This window comes from Borostomias antarcticus (assembly GCF_949987555.1).
Source record: "Borostomias antarcticus genome assembly, chromosome: 24".
NCBI classification, from domain to species: Eukaryota; Metazoa; Chordata; class Actinopteri; order Stomiiformes; family Stomiidae; genus Borostomias; species Borostomias antarcticus.
In genome coordinates, this window is record NC_140257.1 from 9,129,080 (window position 1) to 9,152,545 (window position 23,466).

At 48.5% G+C, this 23,466-nt stretch overlaps 1 protein-coding gene across 1 annotated transcript; it reads right to left on the minus strand.

The window, feature by feature from the left end:
• Window positions 1-500: 500 nt before the first annotated feature.
• On the minus strand, window positions 501-23,452 carry usp33 (ubiquitin specific peptidase 33). Its single transcript, XM_084458365.1, has 24 exons — window positions 23,387-23,452; window positions 20,580-20,680; window positions 19,770-19,823; window positions 19,537-19,599; window positions 15,628-15,777; window positions 15,193-15,301; window positions 14,950-15,019; window positions 13,892-14,005; window positions 13,550-13,628; window positions 9,882-10,341; window positions 8,789-8,932; window positions 8,554-8,666; window positions 8,231-8,403; window positions 7,736-7,806; window positions 7,597-7,630; window positions 7,417-7,462; window positions 7,101-7,281; window positions 6,572-6,698; window positions 5,907-6,076; window positions 5,536-5,617; window positions 5,187-5,295; window positions 3,773-3,875; window positions 1,797-1,865; window positions 501-988 (listed from the first exon to the last, which is right to left on the minus strand). Exons 2-24 carry the CDS (start codon window positions 20,661-20,663, stop codon window positions 831-833), a joined length of 2,763 nt encoding a protein of 920 aa, XP_084314491.1. The 5' UTR covers window positions 20,664-20,680; window positions 23,387-23,452; the 3' UTR covers window positions 501-830.
• Between the last annotated feature and the right edge of the window lie 14 nt (window positions 23,453-23,466).

A 23,466-nucleotide genomic window follows, 5' to 3' on the forward strand; every position in this document is an offset into this window, starting at 1 on the left:
AGAGCAGCTTTGCATTTACATGCAATCTAATGTGATGCCTGTGGTCAGCTTGTATTAACGCTTGCTTATGTGCATAAGTGTCCCCTAAGCATGCATTCTCAACACTCATCCTGCCAGTTATTTTCTACAAAAAGTCTATTAACATCATAGTACTGTACTTCAGACCCCTCTGGGATAAATAACAATGAAGTGCTAGGAGTCCTGACCCACGTACTATCAGTACTGGTACATTCAAATATAAATCAGACATATGTGTGAGCATGCCACTCTAGCCAGTCTATAGTACAGTGCAAACATACAGTTAGTTCCTGAGACTACTCAGTATTATGGATCCCTTGGTTGTTGAGATTTTTCTTCACTTAAAAGAAAAAAAAAAAAAAGAGTTTGCACTTTTAAACTATTCACCTGGACAACATTTTCTTACAACAGGAGAACCATGTCAATATCTACAGCAAGATGCATTGTGATTCTTTACCATTGCAACACACAAGACACAAGGTGGACAATTTTGCTTATTTGGTCATGAAAAAATAAAAACATGGCATTAAGTTAAGTCGTTAGCTGCACACACAATTAAATGCTTGGTTCTGGACACATCCTGACATTCTACAGTGCTAATAGAAATTTAGGAGACATTTATTCCCATGTACAAACATGACAAACTTTGAGACGTGTGTATGTCTTCTTTCGGTTGTGACAGCTGTCATGTTGTGATTGAAGTGCGGTCCTTTTGCTCGTATGCTTTTGAAATAAAAAGTCAAGTGCAAAATGAAAGGCTTTCAATTGTTTCTTTTTCTTTCTCTCAGGGCAGGCTTTCTGTTGGGCTATTCTTAAACCGAGCGCGTCTCAACCTCAATCTTCTCTTCTGACTGCGAGGTCTCTACTTCCTGGTGGCTGACACTGGGCCGAACGGTCACCACTGGGCCGCCCCCGTGGATGGAGTGAAGGAAGTTCCACGTCTCCTCAGAGATCTGCCCCGAGTCTGCACCTGTGGGGTCAATATAAACAGTCGGTCAATCTCTTCATATTTACTAGGTAGCGTGTTGTCTGACTCACAGGATGTACTGTGGGTTTTGGGGATAAGCAGTCTCATTTCTCTCAGAGCCAATCAGATTCAATCCCCCGACAATATTCGGCAAGGGCACCGTTGGGGTAAAAAAAACAAGCTTAGCGCCGCCCAATAAGACAACTGTGATTGGTTTAAAGAAATACATTGTTTCTCCTATCCCAAAATGATAATGGGTTGCAGCCGGACCTTTCTCCAGCGCTGGCGCATTGCTAAAACCAGATGCTGTAGATCTGCCTATGCGAGACTAGGTAACCTGTAACTACATCCTAAGTGCTCACAACCGAGGGTCCAAGCCAAGGAGACTCTTTCCTCTCCTACTTCTACAACCTAACTAACTAGCCTGGTCGCTAAAACCATCTCTTCCATATCTTAGCAGTAGCAAAATACCATCCTAATGACACAAAACACAGTAGACAGGGTTAAGCTTTTCTGCTAGGTCCGCTTGGTAAGACACTGATTCAAATTCATCTCATCTCTTCTCATTCTGCCAGGACAAAGCCGAATGCCTATGTTCCAGACAGAGATACAGATATCAAAATACAGCTTGCAGTCCAAGAACAAAGAATCCTGCCCCGTTGGGAACAAAAGTACAAAACCGAATGAAGAGAAATACAGAGCACTCCTCAGCACCACTGACTACATATGCGGCTGAGATTGAAATAATCTAAATTAATAATGGAACTGGGCTCGCCATGGAATTGAATGAACGCTTTTAAAGGCTTTTCACCTTGTTTCAGTGTTAAATGTCCATTCTTATTTGTCGCAATCTTGGAGTTATCGATTGGCCCAGGTGGATCTGAAAAGAAAAGAGGGGGGGGGGGGATTAGCTTCATTGTCTGTAGCGAACGGTGCTTCCGCATACAAAATAACTGCCTAGACAGAGAACTGTATTTGATTGGAGTTTTTCTTTTATAATGCAGTGTCATATGTTTCAGATTCCTCCTAAAATACATCTCTGATCACAACAAAGCTTTGGAGAACCAATATTGAAATTGCCAAATATTCAGTCAGTACCCGTGGCAGGTTCAAGCTAACAGAGATATGAAGGCACAAAGCTGGAGCCGACAGGGAACATGGAATGTGTTTTGACACTTCCGTTTTGGGACAGTAGCAGGCAAACCAGACGAGGGAATACGATGAGTTCTTTGAAGATGAAACGAGAGGGAGGGGACACGTCTCAGTGTGTAGAACACCAGGGGCCCCATGAAGGAAGCTGTGCGCTGGATTCACATCAAAAGGTTGCGTACGTACGAAATACGGAACGTGCCGGTTTCCTATTATAAATCGCAATGAACTCGAAATTTGGTGAGTGAGCATCTTGTCCCACCCTTTTAACTACCATAGCTGCCTATACATGGTCAGTGAAACACCTCTAATTAATATTTGAGGTAGGGGGGCGGCTGTAGCTCAGTTGGTAGAGCGGGTCGTTCAATGATCGAAGGCTCAGTGGTTCGAATCCCAGCTCCGACTGTCCACATGTCGAAGTGTCCTTGAGCAAGACACCTAACCCCAAATTGCTCCCAATGAGCAGGTTAGCACCTTGCATGGCAGCTACCGCCATTGGTGTGAGTGTGTGTGTGAATGAGGCCATTGTAAAGCGCTTTGAGTGCCGCTAAGGTGGAAAAGCGCTATATAAGTGCAGTCCATTTACCATTTATCCATACTGAAAAAAAGTACCTAGTGTATTTGAAAGGGGAAACGGTGTGTTGTGTATCTAGACTAGTATGGCCCTGGTTCTGCCCCCCCCCCTCGTGTACTGGAGATGCGGGAGACACACCCCTGTGGTACGTTCCGCGGACCGTACCACTCTCTGCAGTGCCTTCTGGTCTTGCGAGGTGCTACTCTCATACGGTCATTCTGCCGGTCAGGATGGTCTCAGTAGTGCATGCGTAGAAACTCTGGGTGGGAAGGTGGAACAGCCTCAGCCTAGCCTTGACCCCCTCACCAGCGTGTCTGTAATTGCATGCCTTTCTACTCCCTTTTTATATGCCTTTTCATACCCACCCACAAACATGTGATCACAATATATGAACCTGTGCACTCGTATCTGCCCGACTGAGGCATCGAAAATGGCCTTGGTTTAAACGGAGGTTAAAATTTCCTACTGTTCACCAATTATTATTTCGGACAATACATTCATAACATGCAAGTATTACAACATATTTGAGGGGGTTCCTTTGCAAAAAAAAGATATCTCTGTTTCTATTTCGCCTATCATCCTAAATCGTTTGTGTGCACTCCAGGGAACTCATCATAGAATACGTGAGAGGTAATATGTCGATTTATTTTACACAATGGTACCAATTTCCTCCTTCTGTCATCAGAGTCGCAGTTTCTCATTTGACCCATGGGTCAGATTTTCTATGGAGGACCACATTCTCTGGTCAAGTTTGTTTTTTCCCATCCCAAAGTGGCATATGTATCGTTTATAGATATACTACTACTACTAGAACCAAAATATTCGTTGTTGCCACTTACTATGAGGTGGAAATGAGAAATGTGTAAAGTGACATTTGTAAAATGTGTAAAGTGACCTTTGTAAAATATTATATGTAAAATATTCATATTATGAATCAATTCAATAGTCAATCATTCTATTACTGTACCATTCAGTGGCTCACACTACTGTAAGGTGGTGAGCATGTATCCTTTAAACACAAGTCATAACTAGGGGGAGGAGTTGTGAAGGATCTGGCCACTCACCATTGTCCTTTCCTTTGACAAAGCCCTCCCACTCTCTGAACCACTGCATGCTGATGCAGTATATCACCAGCGGAGACTCCTCCTCCTGGAACGCCTTGTTCAGCTACAGACCAGGGAAGAGGGGGGGGAGAGAGGGGAGGAAAGAGAAGGAGGAGAGAGAGGGAGGGAGGAGAGGGAGGAGAGAGGGGGAGGAAAGAGAGGGAGGAGAGAGAGGGAGGGAGGAGAGAGAGGGAGGAGAGAGGGGAGGAAAGAGGGGGAGGAGAGAAGGGGAGGAAAGAGAGGGAGGAGAGGGGAGACAGAGGGAGGAGACAGAGGGAGGAGACAGGGAGAAGAGAGAGGGAGGAGAGAGGGAGGAGAGAGAGGGAGGAGAGAGAGGGAGGAGAGAGAGGGAGGAGAGAGAAAGAGGAGAGAGAAAGAGGAGAGAGAGGGAGGAGACAGGGAGGAGAGAGAGGGAGGAGAGAGAGGGAGGAGAGAGAGGGAGGAGAGAGAAGGAGGAGAGAGAAAGAGGAGAGAGAGGGAGGAGACAGGGAGGAGAGAGAGGGAGGAGAGAGAGGGAGGAGAGAGAAAGAGGAGAGAGAGGGAGGAGACAGGGAGGATAGTGAGGGAGGAGAGAGAAAGAGGAGAGAGAGGGAGGAGACAGGGAGGAGAGTGAGGGAGGAGAGAGGGAGGAGAGAGAAAGAGGAGAGAGAGTGAGGAGACAGGGAGGATAGTGAGGGAGGAGAGAGAAAGAGGAGAGAGAGGGAGGAGACAGGGAGGAGAGAGAGGGAGGAGAGAGGGAGGAGAGAGGGAGGAGAGAGAGGGAGGAGAGAGAAGGAGGAGAGAGAAAGAGGAGAGAGAGGGAGGAGACAGGGAGGAGAGAGAGGGAGGAGAGAGAAAGGGGCACCGGCCAGGGAAAGAATGGGGAGGGGGTGAAAGGATTGAAGGAAAGATGATTGGGTTTATTACATCTGCCTTTCAAATGAGCATCTCCATCACAATGCTAGATCTGCCCAGCTGCCGGTCCATTAGCACACCCCCCCCCAAAAAACTAAAACGGTGTTCCCCGTTTCATTTCTACATCAGTCATCTGTCCATCTGACTTTCTTCTCTCTCATTCACCCGCTCTCAATTTAAATCCAACAGCCTTGTCTGACTGTGGGACAAGACGGCTGTACCCTAATACATGTTCCTATACATTAATGATGAGTCAGCTAGATCCACACCCTGGTGGAAGGGGGGGGGGGGGGACTCCAGCAAGATCACGCGCACGCACGCACGGCACGCACACAGCTTTGTTTCCTCTATGCCAGGCGCTTGCTCTCTGTGCATCTCCCTGGACGTCATATATCAGTCCCCCTCACTGCTCGCTCGCTCGCTACGCTGACACTGCGGCTACCGGGAAGTGAACGGGGTGAGGAGGAGGAGAGGCTCGTACCCGGACAAACATGTCCAGCTCCGTCTTGCGTCTCTTCTCCAGTTTCTCCATCTCCGTCTGGCACTTATGGCAAACGTACAGGTGGTTGACGGCCGGACCACCTCCGTACCTGCTCAGACCAATCAGAGACCGCATTAAAACAGGCCAGACCAATCAGAGACCGCATTAAAACAGGCCAGACCAATCAGAGACCGCATTAAAACAGGCCAGACCAATCAGAGACCGGATTTTTTTTTTTTTAACTCTCAGCGGGTTTGTGGTGTGAAATATGAAACATATACACACACATGTTTTTTGGGTTTTTTTTCACAGTCACCAGTCAAGGACCCAGACGGCCCCTCGGTCCTACCTGCTGTAGAGGTGGTCCCACACGTTCTGAGGAAGCATCTCTACCAGGTCGTCGATGGACGCCGCCTTGTGGGGGGGCAGGCCTGCGGACGCAACAGCACCCAAACATGTCGTCAGTACCCGCCTCACCCGACGCCACCTCACAGACTAAAAAAAACACGCGCCCGTCTCTCCGTGTGGCGGCTCCCTCTCGGTGTCTGCTGACAGCCTGATCCGGATCAAAGAGAGCGAAGCCTTTGTATTCGATACTAGGATTACTATGGAGCCCGTCCCTGGCAGAGATCAAAAGGAGAGTGTCTAGGTGGGGATTTGTGAAAAAGAAAGAGACGATGGCCTCGAGGGGAGGGGGGGGCTTAGGTCGGCACGCCGTACCTCCGTGGGAGCACAGGAAGTCGTCGTTAGAGATGGGCCCCGGCTCGGCGAACGTCTTGAACTTGTTGAGCCACTGGCGCGAGACGTAGAACTGCAGCAGACTGGGCTCCATCGTGTTCAGCAGGTCCGTCATCCTCCGCCTGCCCTTCAGAGCCTCCTCGCTGCTCCTCCTGTCGCCCCGGGAAACACCACGTCAGTCACGCCGGCGCGGACGCCGTCAAACACGGGAACTCGTACGCGTCTGAGGACTGCTGTTATGATGGAGCCTTAAAGGCGCAGTATGCAGTTTGCGATTTCCTGTTAAGACTTAGATAGATTTTGAGAAATGCACCCGACAAGATCCCCGCCCCCTCCCTTCAGGCCTCCCTCCAAAGCCACTCCTCCAAACGGGGGGGAAAACAAATGACCCTCGCTAGGCAGGTAGGTAGGTTGACGGGCAGGTAGGCCATCCAATCATTTCAAGTTGGCAACTCAAAATGACTGGACTCACTTATTACAGTCCTGCGACTTCCACACATTACGGATTTATTTCATTTGAGTGTCGGAGCACTTTATTTATTGATTGCTGTCTGGATGTAATGAGAATCGCAAAAAATATAACAAAAAGTGCTTCTGAGCCAAACCGCATACTGCACCTTTAATATGGGCCGGTTTTAATGACTTACTTGTAGAAGAGCACATAGGCCTCTGCATTCTGGACACAGGACTCTGAGACCTCGGTGACACTCTGGTCATCAAACTCGTACCACAGGTGGTTGAGGTCGTTCCTGCAGTAGGCTATGTAGTGACCGCCTGGAGTGAGACAGGAACAGGGAATTTGTCATACATGCACAGAACCTCCAAATCCAAAATGCACCACCCTATTGACTGACAGCCAACAGGGGACAGAAACTGAACAAGAAGCATGCAAGAGATTAATATGTATATAAACAGCATTAGATTAGAAAGATGGAGAGTGTGAGAGAGTGAGAGAGAGAAAGAAAGAGGGAGAGGGAGGGAGAGGGAGGGAGAGAGAGAGAGAGAGGGAGAGGGAGAGGGAGAGGGAGAGGGAGAGGGAGAGGGAGAGGGAGAGGGAGAGGGAGAGAGAGAGGGAGAGAGAGAGAGAGAGAGAGAGAGAGAGAAAGAGGGACAGAAATGAACCCTATTGCCAGTGTAGTTCCAATCCATTGCCTGAGGGCAAAGACAGAGACTCACTGCTGGCAGTGCCATGGTGACAGATGACTGACAGGAGGTCGTAGCTGGTGGTCTGGGCGGAGCTGTCCTTGGCCAGGAAGGGCTGCAGCTCCAGGCCCTCCAGGGGGAACGACACGTGGGTGCCGATCTTAGTGGAGAACATCAGCTCGTGTCGGAATCGCTTCAGATGAATACACAGGATCTGGAAGATGAAAAACGCGCCGTCAAGAAGTCTCCGGACATCGTGCTAGTTGCTTCTCACAGAGCAACTGTGGTGTCCGGTTTAGTAAAACGTAGAGAGCAACTGATATCATTTAATTGGTATTTGAGCAGTCACCTCTGGCAAACTCTGAACTTTGCAGAATTTCACTCCGTTTCGTAATCTACGGGAGAAAGAAACACCACGTCGATAATTCTGACTGACCTAATCATGAATCTCACACAGAAAGAACACCACGTCAATAATACCGACTTTGACTTAATCATGAATCTCACACCAGTAAGATGAGATACTCACTTTTTGCATTTTTCACAGCTGTACATGTTGTCCCCTAATGATGCAAAAATAAACAATTTAGGAAAAAGACCAAGCTCTAAAAAGACATGAAAATCAGCGGTCGAGGTACAGTAGAGTACACAGTGAAACCAACTCTCACCTTTCAACTCATCCCTGGCAAAGAAGGCGGCCAGGCAGTCCTGCAGTGTGACCACCGGGCCCCAGAACCAGCTGCGCAGGAGAAAAGATACCTCGGGGTTAGTGTCGGGGTTAGTGTCGGGGTTAGTGTCGGGGTTTTAGAAATATCACAAGTACACCAAGCACACTGCGCCTCTGCTGAACACTACGCTTGGGGTACCTTCATCACGTAGTACGCACTCACTAAATCAATATGTCGTCTGTGGAGCCAGCTGTTGAGGTTCTCACTCAAAAGATGTGATGTTGAGCGAGCGCACACACACGCACACACTCACACACTCACACACTCACACACACTCACACACTCACACACACTCACACTCACACACACTCACACACACTCACTCACACACACTCACACACACTCACACACACTCACACACACACACACTCACACACACACACACTCACACACTCACACACTCACACACTCACACACTCACACACTCACGCCTACCTCTTGATGTATTCCATGACGAACGCAATCCAGCCCTGGGGGGCGTAGGCCTCCCCGCAGGAGCCGGCCTTGACCAGGGAGGTCTGGTGGGAGGAGGAGTGCAGCTTGGCCAGGTCCTCCTTCCCTGGGATGGGCAGGGAGATGTCCTGGAAGTTCTCCAGGGTGACCGACACCTGAGCAGAGCGGCGAGGCAAACGACTGAAGCGCTGTACTATACAACACTTAACATTAAGCGTTCAACAGTCCAAAACCTCTTTTTTTATTTTTTTTATTTAAATGAGCGGTGATTTGAAAGAGCGTGTTTCTTCTCCAAACCTACGTACCCTATCGCAGGTCAAGCACTGCACCGAGCTGACGATGGTCCCGTCGAACACGTCCGAGATCACGCTGCGGTACTTCTTCTGACGCTTGCTCTTGGGAGGGTTGAACATGGTGACTGCAGCAGGGGAGGAGCAGACAGCACAGAGATAACTCAGGGGGTCATTCGGAGACCAAACCAGCCAAGATGCTGTCATCTTATCTGACCCTCCAGGTAACTGAGCCGGCGACGGACGGTACCTTTCTTGTGGGTGGTGCTGATGCCCGGCCAAACCGAGCTGGCCTTTGAGGCGCTGCAGGAGGACATCTTGGGAATGTGTCCCTCCATGTGGACAGGGCTCTGGGGTCTCGTGGTGCTGCTCACCTGGACGTCTGGGAATGACTCTAGTGGTGATGCAGCGGAGGGGAAACAGAGGTTCACAGATAAACGTTTAGTTTACCCACAGGCCTTTTCCACCAAGAGGGAACCGGTTCGGTGCCGGTTCGCGAACCTAATGGTTGAATGGTTCCGAGCATTTAGACCAAAAAGAAATGAGTTTGGGAACCCGAAAGCTGGTTCTGAACCGGCACCACAAAATAGTAGGTTTTTCAGTGCGAACCGTGACGACATCATGGGCGTGGGCTGACGTACAATGGTTCGGCTCAAAACTGGTCTAAACGCGGGCCCGTTCTCTGGACAGAACCCAGGTTCCAGGAATTTTGAAACGAACTGGTTCACGAACCAGAGTTCTTTTGGTGGAAAAGGGCTACCAGTGGGTGCACAAAGTAAGTGGGTGCACAAAGTAACTCAGCCACTTTTAAATCACTGCCATCTTGAACGGAAAATGGCCGACGAGGCCTGCTATTCCATACCGACAGACCACGAGCCCTAGCAACCAAAACTAATGTCAGACTTGACTTGGATAGCAATCAGCTAGCCATGAAGGATAGCGATCTGCTTGTTTCCTGTGCAATATATCAACTGACCAGCTGTCAAAAATGCAACGCCAACAAACTGGTTATGCTAGCCAGCTAGTGTTCCCAAATAAATGTTAAGCTTTTTAATAAATATGTAGTTATTATACGTTAGCTGTATAGTTAGCACTTGTTCCGTATGCTGAGTAGTCAGAAGGTGCTCAGCAACCCGTTAAGCGTAATCTTTGCTCTGAATGCGAAGCTGATCAGCTCAGTTACTTAACGCGCCCAGTGTTACTGGAACGTTCGTCCCCCTAAAAAGAGAGATTTTCTGACTTTGTTTTTTGTGAATGAGTATGAGCTGGTGATCACACAGTGTCCCAGTCCTCCTGGGTGAGTGTTTTGATCTTGCCAGCCTAACCAACGTTCACGCTCTCACCTGTGTTCCTGCCTTGGATCTGCACTTTGATGGCGCCCTGGCTGCTGATGATGGGCGTGGCCTCGTTGGTGGCGGTGTCCACGTCCTTGTCCAGGTCCGCCCCCGAGGCGCCGCTGCCCCCTACCCCGGAGCGGTACAGGTCATTGATCAGGTTCTTCTCCTTCTGCCACTCCCGGTTGGCCTGGGCGTCGCCCGGGATCAGCATCTCCGCCTCGTTGGCGTCCTCCGGACGGCGCCCGTCGCCGGCCCCGCCTTGTCCGTCGCTCTCCGCCCTGTCGCTGCTCCCGCACGACTCGCAGGACTGGAAGTCGTTGTCCGACTGGCTGTGGTTGTCGTCGTCGCGGCCGTCGTCCATGGTGATGGCGTGGAAGGAGGAGGCGTGGTCGTCGGGGTCGACCAGCTGCTCTTTGAGCTCCTCGTGGAGCTGGTCCATCAGGCAGCGCAGGAACTCCTGGGAATCCTAGAACATGAGACATACAGAGACCATTACACACACACACACCACACAGGAGACATACAGAGAGACCATTACACACACACACACCACACAGGAGACATACAGAGAGACCATTACACACACACACACCACACAGGAGACCATGCATTACTACTGTACAACACACAAGAAAGGAGACAGAGACCATGCATTACTACTGTACAACACACAAGAAAGGAGACATACATCTATAAAGAGACTTCGCATTTATAATTTGGAGCTGAGAAATGCACGGCAGACCTTCTTTTCTGACATCACCAAAAACAATAATAATGCATGTGCTCTGTTTGCCACAGTCAATAGGCTAACAAACCCTCCTGTGTCAGTAGCCTCTGAACTCCTATCCACCAGGGTCTGCAATGAATTTGCCTCATTCTTCACTGACAAAATTCAGAACATCAGATAAGCAGTCAGTGACTCCATATCAGGTACAGGATATGTGTTGTCCCAGTGTCCACTTCAAATCAATACCCTGACAATTTTATCTGATCAACCATAAAACCCTGGAGGACATCATAAAATATCTGAAATCCTCCTCCTGTTGCCTTGATATTCTGCCAACAGGCTTTTTCAAAAATGTATCTAACTGCATGGCCTCTAATTTACTACAAATTGTAAACACATTTCTTCTTTCAGGTGTGTTCCCACAAACCCTGAAAACTGCAGTCGTCAAGCCACTCTTAAAAAAGAATAATCTAGACACCTCACAAATGAACAATTATAGGCCCATATCAAACCTCCCGTTTTTAAGTAAAATCATTGAAAAAGCCGTTTTTCAACAGCTGAACAACTTCCTGCCACTAAATAATTGTTTTGATGTCTTCCAGTCAGGATTTCGACCACACCACAGCACTGAGACTGCTCTTGTTAAGGTCTTTAATGACATCCATTTAAACACAGACAATGGCAGAATTTCAGTCTTAGTATTACTGGATCTCAGCGCTGCGTTCGACACGGTAGACCACAATATATTACTAGGCCGACTGGAAAACTGGCTGGGAATTTCTGGCACAGTGCTAGACTGGTTTGAATCCTACTTGAAGGGCAGGGACTACTTTGTCTATACAGTAGGCAATTACAAATCTGAGCAGACAAAAATGACCCAGTTCTCCAAAGCTCCATTCTGGGGCCCATTCTGTTAAACATTTACATGCTCCCACTAGCTCAAATTATGGAAAACAACAAAATATGTTACCATAGCTACGCAGATGACACACAAATGTATATCACCATATCACCGGGGGATTATAATCCCATACAAACGTTGAGTAAGTGCATTGAACAAATCAACAATTAGATGTGCCAGAACTTTCTTCAACTAAGCAAAAATAAAAGTGAAGTAATTGTCCTTGGAGCCAAAGAAGAATGATTAAAAGGCCGAGCTCCAATCAGTAATGCTAAAAACCACAAACAAAGCCAGAAATCTTTGTGTAGTCATGGACTCAGACCTGAATTTTAACAGCCACATTATGACAATAACAAAGTCAGCCTACTATCACCTGAAGAATATATCAAGGATTAAAGGATTTATGTCTCAGCAGGATATGGAAAAACTTGTCCATGCGTTTATCTTCAGTAGGCTTAACTACTGTAACGGTGTGTTTGCAGGTCTCTCGATCAGACAGCGGCAGCCGATTCAGAACGCTGCTGCTCGAGTCCTCACTAAGACTAAGAAAGTGAAGCATATCACACCAGTTCTAAGGTCTTTACACTGGATTCCTGTCTGTCAAAGAATTGACTTTAAAATACTGCTGTTGGTTTATAAAGCACTGAATGGTTTAGGGCCAAAATATATTTCTGATCTGCTCATATGCTATGAACCATCCAGACCCCTCAGGTCATCTGGCACAGGCCTGCTTTCTGTCCCCAGAGTTAAAACAAAACATGGAGAAGCAGCATTCAGTTTTTATGCTCCACATATCTCATATCTGGAACAAACTTCCTGAAAACTGCAGGTCTGCTGCAACTCTCAGTTCTTTTAAATCAAGACCGAAGACTTTTCTTTTCGCCGCTGCTTTTTATTAAATCAAATAATTCTTCATTCATACACTGCACTGTAACTTTTATTCCTGTATTTTATTTTTCCTGCATTTTGTTTAAATGTCCTTTTTTACATTTCGTTTTATATGACCTTTTATGCGTTTCTCTCACTGTCTTGATGCTTGTCTCGTAAAGCACTTTGAATTGCCTTGTTGCTGAAATATGCTATACAAATAAACTTGCCTTGCCTTACAAAGAGACCATGCATTACTACTGTATAACACACAAGACAGGAGACACTGTACAGAGAGACCATGCATTACTACTGTACAACACACAGACCTTTTTAGAGACCTTTTCACCCCTTCTCAAGTCAACTGATCACACAGAACTAAACTGCTTTGTCCCTGATCCACACCAAGGAGTCTACGGCTCGCCCGAGTGTGATAAATGTATGGTCACAGACCCTGGTCTGGGGGTGTCACAGCTCAGCAGCCAGTCCTCTACACTCCCCTCTCCCAGGACCTTGTGTGCTGCACCTCCATTCATAAACATGCTAATTCCCAAACCTCTGTGTGAAGCATAGTGTGGCGTGACCAACGGATATTCACCGGCTAATGCGACTGAACAAATACCGGCAAGCCAAGAGGAGACAGACCCTTAATCATATTTAGTGTACTATTGCTGATTGCTAGACAGGACAAGACGAACCAGCCTTGCACAGTTGCCTGCTTTCATAGATAAATAGGCACTGCATTAAAACCACGGCCAGAACGAAATCAACCAATTGAGCTTGGCTTTGCAGTGTGGCCATTACTCTGCCTGGGAAAGAGACCATGTCAGAGGGAGTGAATGTGAGGTTAGTACGGCTCGGAGAATTCTCTGGATCTGGCGTGAGTGAGAGTAGCTCGAGCTCTAATGTGATTGCTGGATCAGAACAGGCTCTGCGGGGATGTGAAGTGGAAGAGGAAGTGACTCTGAAATCTATAGGCACTACAAAGACTACAATTGGGTTACGCAATCTACGGAATGCTGGCGACTGACCGGAATGCTGCCAACCGAGTGGAGTTCCATCTACTCTTCACAGACTGTGCTTGAAACTACAGTACTGTACATCCGTGCAAAGGCTGCGATATCTTGAGCAACGTTCAGCGTGAATATTTATTATTCCTAGACTGTGGAGAAGACCCACCTGCTGGGAATATCCCCGGAACATGGGGTTGATGGCCTTGATCCCCTGAAACAAGGTGGTGGGAACGACATACGAGGGCCTGCAAGAACAAGAACAACCAATCACAACGCCTCACTCGAGTCAGCAGAGAATCCATATAGTGCAAATGAAGCGCTGCCTTAGACCCTGAGCAGGATGACTGGGATGTACAGCCAGTTTACTTCCCCCGGACAAAACAAATGTACTTTGAAACAGCAAATGTACTTTGTCTTGTCTAAAAGCGTTGGCTTAACTGCTAAAACGCAAACGTGGGAAACGGAAGAGAAGAGCGAGGGATTAAAGGGAGGGAGGAGATGATGGTACCTGTTCTTGTGCCAGAGGTCGGACACAAGCTTCTGGTAGCTCTTGCAGAGACCTGGCTTCTTATCCGTCCTCACCAGACCCCCACATTCCAGGAAGAACTGCGTCAGGGGCGGACTACACGGGACAGCAGGGGGAAACACGGCACAACTGAGTCCCGTCTGTAGTGGATGGACTTTATATGGCATGATGAGGTGAAAAGGGGTTTTATAACAGGGACATGGTGTCAGTTCTCAAACAGTTTTTCACCTTTAAATAAATGTTCTTCCTTCAGTTGCTCGGGTAAAAAAATTGTTTACATAAGGACTAAAAACCAGCCCACAGAAACATATGCTGATAAAAATAAGACTTCAATAACAAGTTATCACACGCTCCCACTGTGGCATGACTCTCAGAACTACCGAATTTGGATACTGATTTAGATTGCAAATTGTGACCTACATCGTATTCATACAACTGTATTCCATCATGTTTACTCGTTACTGAAGACATGTTCAAGTCCCTTGGAATCCGAATCACAGGATGTAAGTGATGATTTCGCCCACTCTCTCTGGTCTGAATATGTCCAGTAAATATGCAGCCTGTGGTTTGGGAGGATATTATAAAGTACAGGCTCTAACAGCCTCAGGCACGCAGCTTCACTGCGGGGTTTAAGTACACAAGTAGTCCAAACCCATCACAGATTTCAATCAGAAAGACGGGTTATCCACAATGTTCAATAAGGACTTCATAACCAAGGCGGCCAGAGAGAGAAGGAGAAAGAGAGACGTCTGGGAACTAAACTGCTGAAGGAGAGAGAGAAAGGGGAAGAGGTAGAGAGTCAGAGTTCAGCTGGGAGTGAAAGCTCTACACGGTAACAAAAGGCGCCCTTCTCTGCTCTCAAACGGCGCAAAGCAGCAATTGTCACAGAACCTTCATTCTCCCAAACAAGCCTGGCTGGGGTCATTTTTCAGCGTCAAATTGCCAGACGGTATAAAATAGAAAAAGAAGCTGTTGAAAAATGGAGCATGGGGGTTGAGGAGGTCAGGGGGTCCTGGTAGGCCTGTAGCTCTGGGGCTCACCAGTTAGAGAGCGCCTGCAGGGCTGCATTCATGTAGCAGGTGTTCCCTATGTTCTTCAGTCCTGTCAGGCCTAGGGGATAGAGAAACACACACACACACATGCACACGAAGACAACCGAACACACACACACACACACACGCACAGTTGGTTGCACACTTTCCTGTTGCCGGAAAGGGGATAACTAAGAAACCTTGCGGACGTCTGAGCGAGGAGGTTTAGTCCTCAGGTTAGTGTTACTGTACCTCGGGCGCGTAGCTCGTCTTCCTCTTCCGTCTCCATGTCCAGGTCCTCGCTGCCGCCGGTAAGCGGCGCTCTGAGAGACGCGGGACTTCCTGCCACCCTGCTGCTCTCCTGGGAAAACACGCACGCACCATCATCTACCTTATCAACTAAACATCATAAACCACACATAATTCATCTCACGTTTCAGAAAAACAACCAAGGAGCGATAAATTAACTTCCTTATCACACAGCATGCTCTGACAGCATGGGATAGTGGAGAAGTAGGGGTTATACAGCTGGATGATTACAAACATGGCCTGAGGAGCGAAATTTCTATTATCAGTTAACAGCCACACTGATTTGACAACACCCAATTTAGATAGCAAAGGCTCCCAACTAAACAGACACGGCGTGATCCGGCCAGCCCCCTGAGCACGTTTGTTTCGTGTCCTTACCTGGGTGGTGCTCTGCGGAGAGGGGAGGGGCTTGTTGTTGATGAGGGGCGATCGAGGCCCCAGTTTGCGTTCGAGGAACACCTCCTTCCCGCAGGCGTAGCACCACACCCGCAGCGTGGTCAGGTTCACCGTCAGATTGTGACGCGTCTCCTGGACGGGGACGTCATAAAGGGTGTGGTCAGGAACGCACGTGGGAATAGCTCGTTATCATCACACCGGGGGACCGCTTATCTGAACCAAAGTCCTTTTAAACTTGCTGATTATCCTGTACTGTACGGAAGGGGGGGGGGGGGGGGGAGGCGATAATGGCAGACCTGCACACAGGAGCTGCGGGATTGGCTACAGGAACTGCACACTCAGCACATTCAGGACACAATCATATTCTCCAACGGATACATAGAAATATCCAATGACCCCCGACGGGGCTCCTGTGAACAGATCCTCTCCCGGACTCCGGGGTAAGCAGAGACTTGCTCCCCAGGTTCCATGGCTGCGTCTCTGGTTACGGGAGACGAGAGAGGCGTGGCAGTTCCGTCATGGCGGAGTTCTGCCGCCGCCACTGCCCAGAGCGCCTCGCCCCAGACGGCGGGGCCGGGCCGGCGGCCACACAGCCCCGTAGCCCTGCGTTATTCATGAGCTGTGTTAGCCTTCACCCAGCAGGCCAGGCCAGAAGGTGACACGCCGCCCCGCGTCCATCTCTGAAGCTGCATCATTTATGAGGGGGGGGGGGTCTTTTCCAGAGAGAAGGATTACGGCGCGATCTACATAATGTCTGTACTAGGGTTCAATATTTTTCCCGAAATTTGATTTTCTTTTCCTCCCGGGATTTGCGGCTCTCTTTCCCGGTATTCCCGGGAAAAATAGTAATGTTTTTCATTTTATGGTGTGGAGCGCACACAGTGCACACAACTTTAATAATTTTGACCTAGAATCTATATTGAGATAAAGTTCACATGCAGAATAGCTTGGACTCCATAGGCGTGTTTGTGTGCTGTTTGTCATCTAAACGAACACAGTTTAAATAATAATCAGCAGCTTCTACTTCAGTAATGCTCGGATGTAGCCTACGTGATCCGACTGCAGGGAAGCACTAACAGCCGGCCTGGTTATACAGAATAAACTTAAGACATTTACTTCGTTAAATTCACCATGAGGTCGCTGCTCCGAAATGATCACTCAATGCTCAATGTTTACAGAATATTTATTTTGCAGTCATTCGTAGAACAGTTCACCACAAATATCTTAATCTTTTTTATAAAGCGACTGTGACAGCCTGTGCAATTAAATGTCTCGAAAAACAAACAAACAACAGGTTTGCATGGCATCCATAATATGATAAAAACAGAGGTAGGTCTTTTTATAAAGTACGCCTAACAGTAGCCTGTGAAATTAAATAGGCCTAATTTATGTTTTTAGTTGCTCGGAAATATTTCCACATGAAGCTGGAGTGGCTGGACATGGCCTATGGGATGTTGTAGGGTAGCCCACACTATGGGATGTTGTAGGGTAGCCCACACTATGGGATGTTGTAGGGAAGCCCACACTATGGGATGTTGTAGGGAAGCCCACACTATGGGATGTTGGAGGGTAGCCCACACTATGGGATGTTGTAGGGTAGCCCACACTATGGGATGTTGTAGGGAAGCCCACACTATGGGATGTTGGAGGGTAGCCCACGCTATGGGATGTTGGAGGGAAGCCCACGCTATGGGATGTTGTAGGGTAGCCCACACTATGGGATGTTGTAGGGTAGCCCACGCTATGGGATGTTGGAGGGTAGCCCACGCTATGGGATGTTGTAGGGAAGCCCACACTATGGGATGTTGTAGGGAAGCCCACACTATGGGATGTTGGAGGGTAGCCCACACTATGGGATGTTGTAGGGAAGCCCACACTATGGGATGTTGGAGGGTAGCCCACACTATGGGATGTTGGAGGGTAGCCCACACTATGGGATGTTGTAGGGAAGCCCACGCTATGGGATGTTGGAGGGTAGCCCACACTATGGGATGTTGTAGGGTAGCCCACACTATGGGATGTTGTAGGGTAGCCCACACTATGGGATGTTGTAGGGTAGCCCACACTATGGGATGTTGGAGGGTAGCCCACACTATGGGATGTTGGAGGGTAGCCCACACTATGGGATGTTGGAGGGTAGCCCACACTATGGGATGTTGTAGGGAAGCCCACACTATGGGATGTTGTAGGGAAGCCCACGCTATGGGATGTTGTAGGGAAGCCCACACTATGGGATGTTGTAGGGAAGCCCACACTATGGGATGTTGTAGGGAAGCCCACACTATGGGATGTTGTAGGGAAGCCCACACTATGGGATGTTGTAGGGAAGCCCACACTATGGGATGTTGTAGGGTAGCCCACACTATGGGATGTTGTATTGTAGCCCACACTATGGGATGTTGGAGGGTAGCCCACACTATGGGATGTTGTAGGGAAGCCCACACTATGTGATGTTGGAGGGTAGCCCACGCACGCAGTAGCCTACGGTACGTCGTGCAGAAAATAGACATGCACGTCACTACGCACGCACTGTGTGCAGAGATTGCAATAATATCATGCAGCTCAGCTGTTAAAATAATAATTAAAACTCATGCCAATGGTTTTTTGGGTCAAATTATTAATTATTATTGAAATTGCAATTCCCGTTTTCCCGCTGTTCATTTCCCGGGAAACGTGAAATGGTTCCGAGGACGGGTCCCGGGAATACCGGTAGTACCGATTTAACTCTAGTCTGTACTATGACCAGTCGTGTCCAGAATTAGCTTTTTCCCCGGATGCTTACAGCGGCAGACGCAAATGAGGAAGTGAGCGTGGGAGATGAGGAAGTCGTCCTGCTATAACCTGAGATTTTTTTATCCTGCGTTGTCAGAAAGAAACTGAAGGGTTCTATATCATTCTACTTAAACACCCTAGTAGCTGTTTTGCTGTCTGAGGCTGTCTGAGGCTGTCTGAGTCTCTCTCTCTCTCTCTCTCTCTCTCTCTCCCTCTCTCTCCCTCTCTCTCTCCCTCTCTCTCTCCCTCTCTCTCTCCCTCCCTCTCCCTCTCTCCCTCTCTCTCTCTCTCTCTCTCCCTCCCTCTCTCTCTCTCTCCTCAGATCTCTACCAGCACCAGCCTCTTCCTCATAACAGTCAGTCAGAGATGAAAACCTGCCCCTCCCCTTGGGAGCACGGGAGCTTCAATCGAGCGCCGCCCCCGAGTACCAAACAAACCCGCCTGCCTTTGCCTGCTCCAGACACTCATTCTGAGGGTAGGAAGAAGATCGCAGCCCAAATGTTGTTTGCGTGTGACTCGAGCCAGTCAGAATAACAACTACACCTTTAGAATCCTGAGGGGGGGAACTTTATGTCACCTATTTTTCTGCCTGAGCTTCAGATGGTGTTAGGTTGACGGTCTCGTAGCTACAGCTTTCATCTCCTTTTCCCTCTTCTTCGATTACCCGTCGAGAAGGGACGGGGCTAGCAAACGGCACGCGTACATCACAGGGACTCGGTAACAGGACTCAGCCCAGGATGGAGGGGTGAGCACGGTAAATCACCCCCACCCTCCCACACGAACGGGCATTAATAATGAACGATCCGATAATCAAGTTCAACTGGATGTCTACGGGCACTCTGCTAGCTAGATGGGTTTTCACTACATGTGCTTCAAAAGATATGATTGAACCATCTCAGATCCTGGGGATGGGAGGGGGGGGGGTGATGAAATAATGTGATGCCGGATGATAAAATTGCTTCCATTCGTAGCTGCGCAAGACGGGGCTTCTCCACTGACATTCCTTTAATCTTTTGTTATCTTCTCCCCTCCGCCTGTCTTATCCTCCTTCACATCCCTTTCTTACCCCCCCTCCCCCCAAGTTACACATCCCCTCCTTTACGCTCAGGGGTTACTCACCTGTGAGTGGAAGGTGCTGTGGTCGTCGTGAGATTCTCCACAGCCCACGTACGCACAGCCATTCTACAGACAGACAGACAGACGGACGGAGCGCTGTCACAACAGAAACGCGCTGGTGTTTTGAACCGTTTAGATAAACAATGCGCCACGTGATCCGTCGGGGAAGCACTTTTCAAAGTTGCATTGCCGGTCCGTCGCCGCGGTAACAGTTGTGACAAGCCCCGCCCACTCACCTCTAGGCACGCCCACAGGTTGGGTCCTCCGACCTGGCAGTCCTGGCACTGGCCCTGCAGACACGTAAACAAGCACAGTCAGCCACCTCCCTCTAAGAGCCAAACCTGCCAAGACAGTCCTCTCCCAACCAAAACATCCTAGAGCACAGGCCAGCGGACGCTTCTAGGACCAGACACAGGGTGCGTTAAGTAACTGAGCACTCACGCTTAGAATGCTCACTGTGAGCGCTGAGCGCATTTTGAAAACACTTAACGCTCTGCTCATTCTGAGCGCTGATCAACCGTCATATGTCCAAAACATTCAGTGAAAATGTCTATGCAAAAAGCAGTAGTAGGTGCGTTATTCAATGTTTTGTTATTCAATGGTGGAGGAGACAGTGGCCGATGATGATTGTATTAATGTACTAGGGGCGGATAATATCCAGGAGGAAGAGGAGATGTTGTTGCTTGCTGTCAATAACGTTAACAGGCCAACAGCGACACATATCGCACGTTTTGTGGAAGATGTGGTCCCTGCCTACTCCGACGAGGAGTTCAAGAGTCATTTTCGTATGCGAAGAGAAACACTTCAGGTGAAGCCCCGCCTCAGCTAGTCATATTGGATCCATCTTCTTTTGTGTTTGCTCAGACTGATCGTAGCTTAGAAGTGCTCACTTGCGCTCCGAGCAGATCAGTCTGAGCGTAACTGAGCAACCCGTTAAGTGTGTTCTACACTCTGAGTGAAGCTGAGCTCAGTTACTTAACGCACCCACAGTTGTGGGCTGTAGTGCAAACGCAAAGGGATCACATGCAGTAGATTAAGGGACTCACATGGGACTTCTGGATGAGCTCCTCTTTGGTGATCTCTCCCACACACTCCAGGTGAAGGCAGTCACAGCTTGACCCTGGTGGCATCGCTCACCTACACAGATCTATGGGGGGGGGGGAGAGGAGGGTAGAGAGAGAGGGAGAGAGAGGGGAAGAGAGAGAGGAGGGGGAGAGAGATTATGTTTTTAACAGACATGCATTTGACTGTGCTAATAAGATCTCCTTTGTGCTTGACTTCACATGAGGCAGCACCACAAAAACAACACAAACATCTGGTTCCCGCAGAACGTGCTAGATATTTATCAATGAACGGACCAGACAGGCAGCATGACTGATTACAGAAAGCTGGCAGTCCACCAGACGCCACAAACTAGTTTAGCAACTCCGCTTCCTCGTCATGATCTCCCAGACATGCCCAGGAGCACCAGCCTGGAAACCAGACTTCCTCGCAAAAAACAAGGCAAGGAAGTATGACTTCCAGGCTATAGCAGTTCACCCATGCCTTCTCACCTCCTGGGCTGAGTTTCCCAGAGGCATCGTAGCGCTACGATGAACGCCGTAGCTTACGATGAACGCAGCGCTACGATGCCTCTGGGAAACTCAGCCCTGGTCTGTACAGCTCTGCCCCGCTCTGACTGGCTGACAGACATTGAATAGACAGACAAATGCATATATATTACATTTACTGAAGTTAGCCTAGCCATGGGTATAACTGCCGGCTTGATTGCTCAACTCTATCAAGCAATGTGACTGAACCAATCACGATAATGCCTATGCCATCTTATTTCCAACAACGGTGAGATGGCCTTTTTCCAATCCCTGCTCATTTTGTACGCCTGATATTTATTCACAGTCACTCTTCATTCGATCTGACTTATGCGGAGGGACTATAACTCACGATGTGGGTTATTGCCCTGAAGTGAAACATTTTGCCTATGTCATCAAAGTGGCGAGATCGGTGACATCAGCAATGGCACACTTCCTCTGGTGAGCAGGGAGACGCCGTAGCTAGATGTAGTACCCCGGGCGAGGGGGATGACAGGGGCCTGGGTAGCAGAGGGGGGGGGGGGGGGGGGTGGACTAGTCCTGGGAGCGTACCTGGGGAAATAGATGGCGGGGGATATTAACATGGTCTATTGGGAAAACAGGCCTATATTTGATAGATTTGAAGAAAGCACTGATGAAAGGAGGATCTATTCATTACGCCAAGGCTGCAGAATGTGGTTGTGGGTCGGTGGTTGTGGGTCGACATTAACAGAACCGGGGCTCTATAGTCCCTGGAGCCCTTCAGAGACAAGGCCATGATGGGCCAGCTCCGCAGTCCGCCCGTCACTCCTCGTGATGCAAGGTTCAAACCAAGGAGGACACAGATAATGACACACTCTTGTCAGATGTCCAAACGTAACTCAAAATTAAATACCTAGCCTCACACAATAAGGACCGGTGTAGAAGATGGAGGTAAGAGTGATTGTGAAGCCTAAGATCAGCTCAAGACATAAACACGGAGGTCATGTCCATTCATGCACAAATCAAGTATGTTTGAACTCAGATCCCCAGAGCAATCAGTGTGTAATTAATCTAGCCTGCCTGACTCGTTAACATCCTGCAGCACTTCTCATGTTCTGTAGGGCCAATGAGAAGACAAATAAACAAACACACAATAACACAAACAGATCTTACAGAACAAGGGGTGTTCTGTTGAGGCTCAGATGAGAAACTACAGTATTTGATACAGCTAGTCTACAGTATTATTTGACATTGCAATTTATTCATTTTGCTATTTGCAGTCAAGCCTCCAATAAGTGAGTAAAGGAACAAGGCCATTTTCCACACGTTGAGTAATGACTATCTGTCTCCTAGTGAAGGAAACCGTTTAGCAGACTCAGCAGTGCCTGATTTCAACTGAGAGAGATTAAAATCAATGTGCCCCAAGCACAGACCACTTAGTACCAACACCACCACCACCCAGCAGGACAATCCAATTACAGCAATCTGAGACTGTCCACGCCTCGGTGTCAAATCTAAAGAGGTTTGATTACTCCAGCCTTAGCAAAACGAAATGTCATTGCACTTTCTTCGGGTGGCACTGGAAAAAGCAACTTGATCTGAGCCATATCATCATGAGTTGTCAAATGTATGGGGTGGGGCTTTGACCTGAACGCATGAGTAGATCTACCGCTGCCTGGGTCATTTCACAGCCAGCTGAAAAGCTGGCAAGTTGTCAAGAGCAAGAAATCTCACCAAAAACGATCTAAGCAAAGCAAAGCCGCTGTAAAAAATGCTGCTGGCTAAATTTTTGATAGGTAACGTTAGCTAGCGTGCTAACTTAGCCAGCTAGGTAGCTATCTGCAGGCTGACTGGCTGAATGGCTGACTCCATAGAACAGCGTTAGCTAACGTGAGCTGAATCACTGTTGTTCATCAGATCAACGTTGTCAGAACAGAATTCAAAAGATTGTCTTGTCTGTCCACCAGGTAGCACCTGCAGGCATGTCGCATTAGAGGAAGGCCGAGTGGGACACCGCCGTGACAGAGCAGGAGCTGTCAAACGAAGCTAACGTTAGCTAGCATGTGGAAACCCACCTGTGACCCGTTAGGTACAGATATCTGACGCTTTAACTAGCTGCTGTGATGAGATGGTGTACATTTGACATGTGACTGAGTGTATCCCGCTAGCTAATGCGCTAGTCACTTCGCAAGCAAGCTGGCTGGCTAATTAACACTAGCTAGCTAGCTGCTGCTGGTGACTGGAGGCTATCTTCTGTGCATGGTGGCCAGCAGGGACCAGCCAAGCAAACTCTATTTCCTTACCTGCACGTTGAGAGATAATAGTAATGCTCGCTCGTTCCAATTTTCCCAACTCTAGCATAAAGGCTTGTGTATCCGTGATG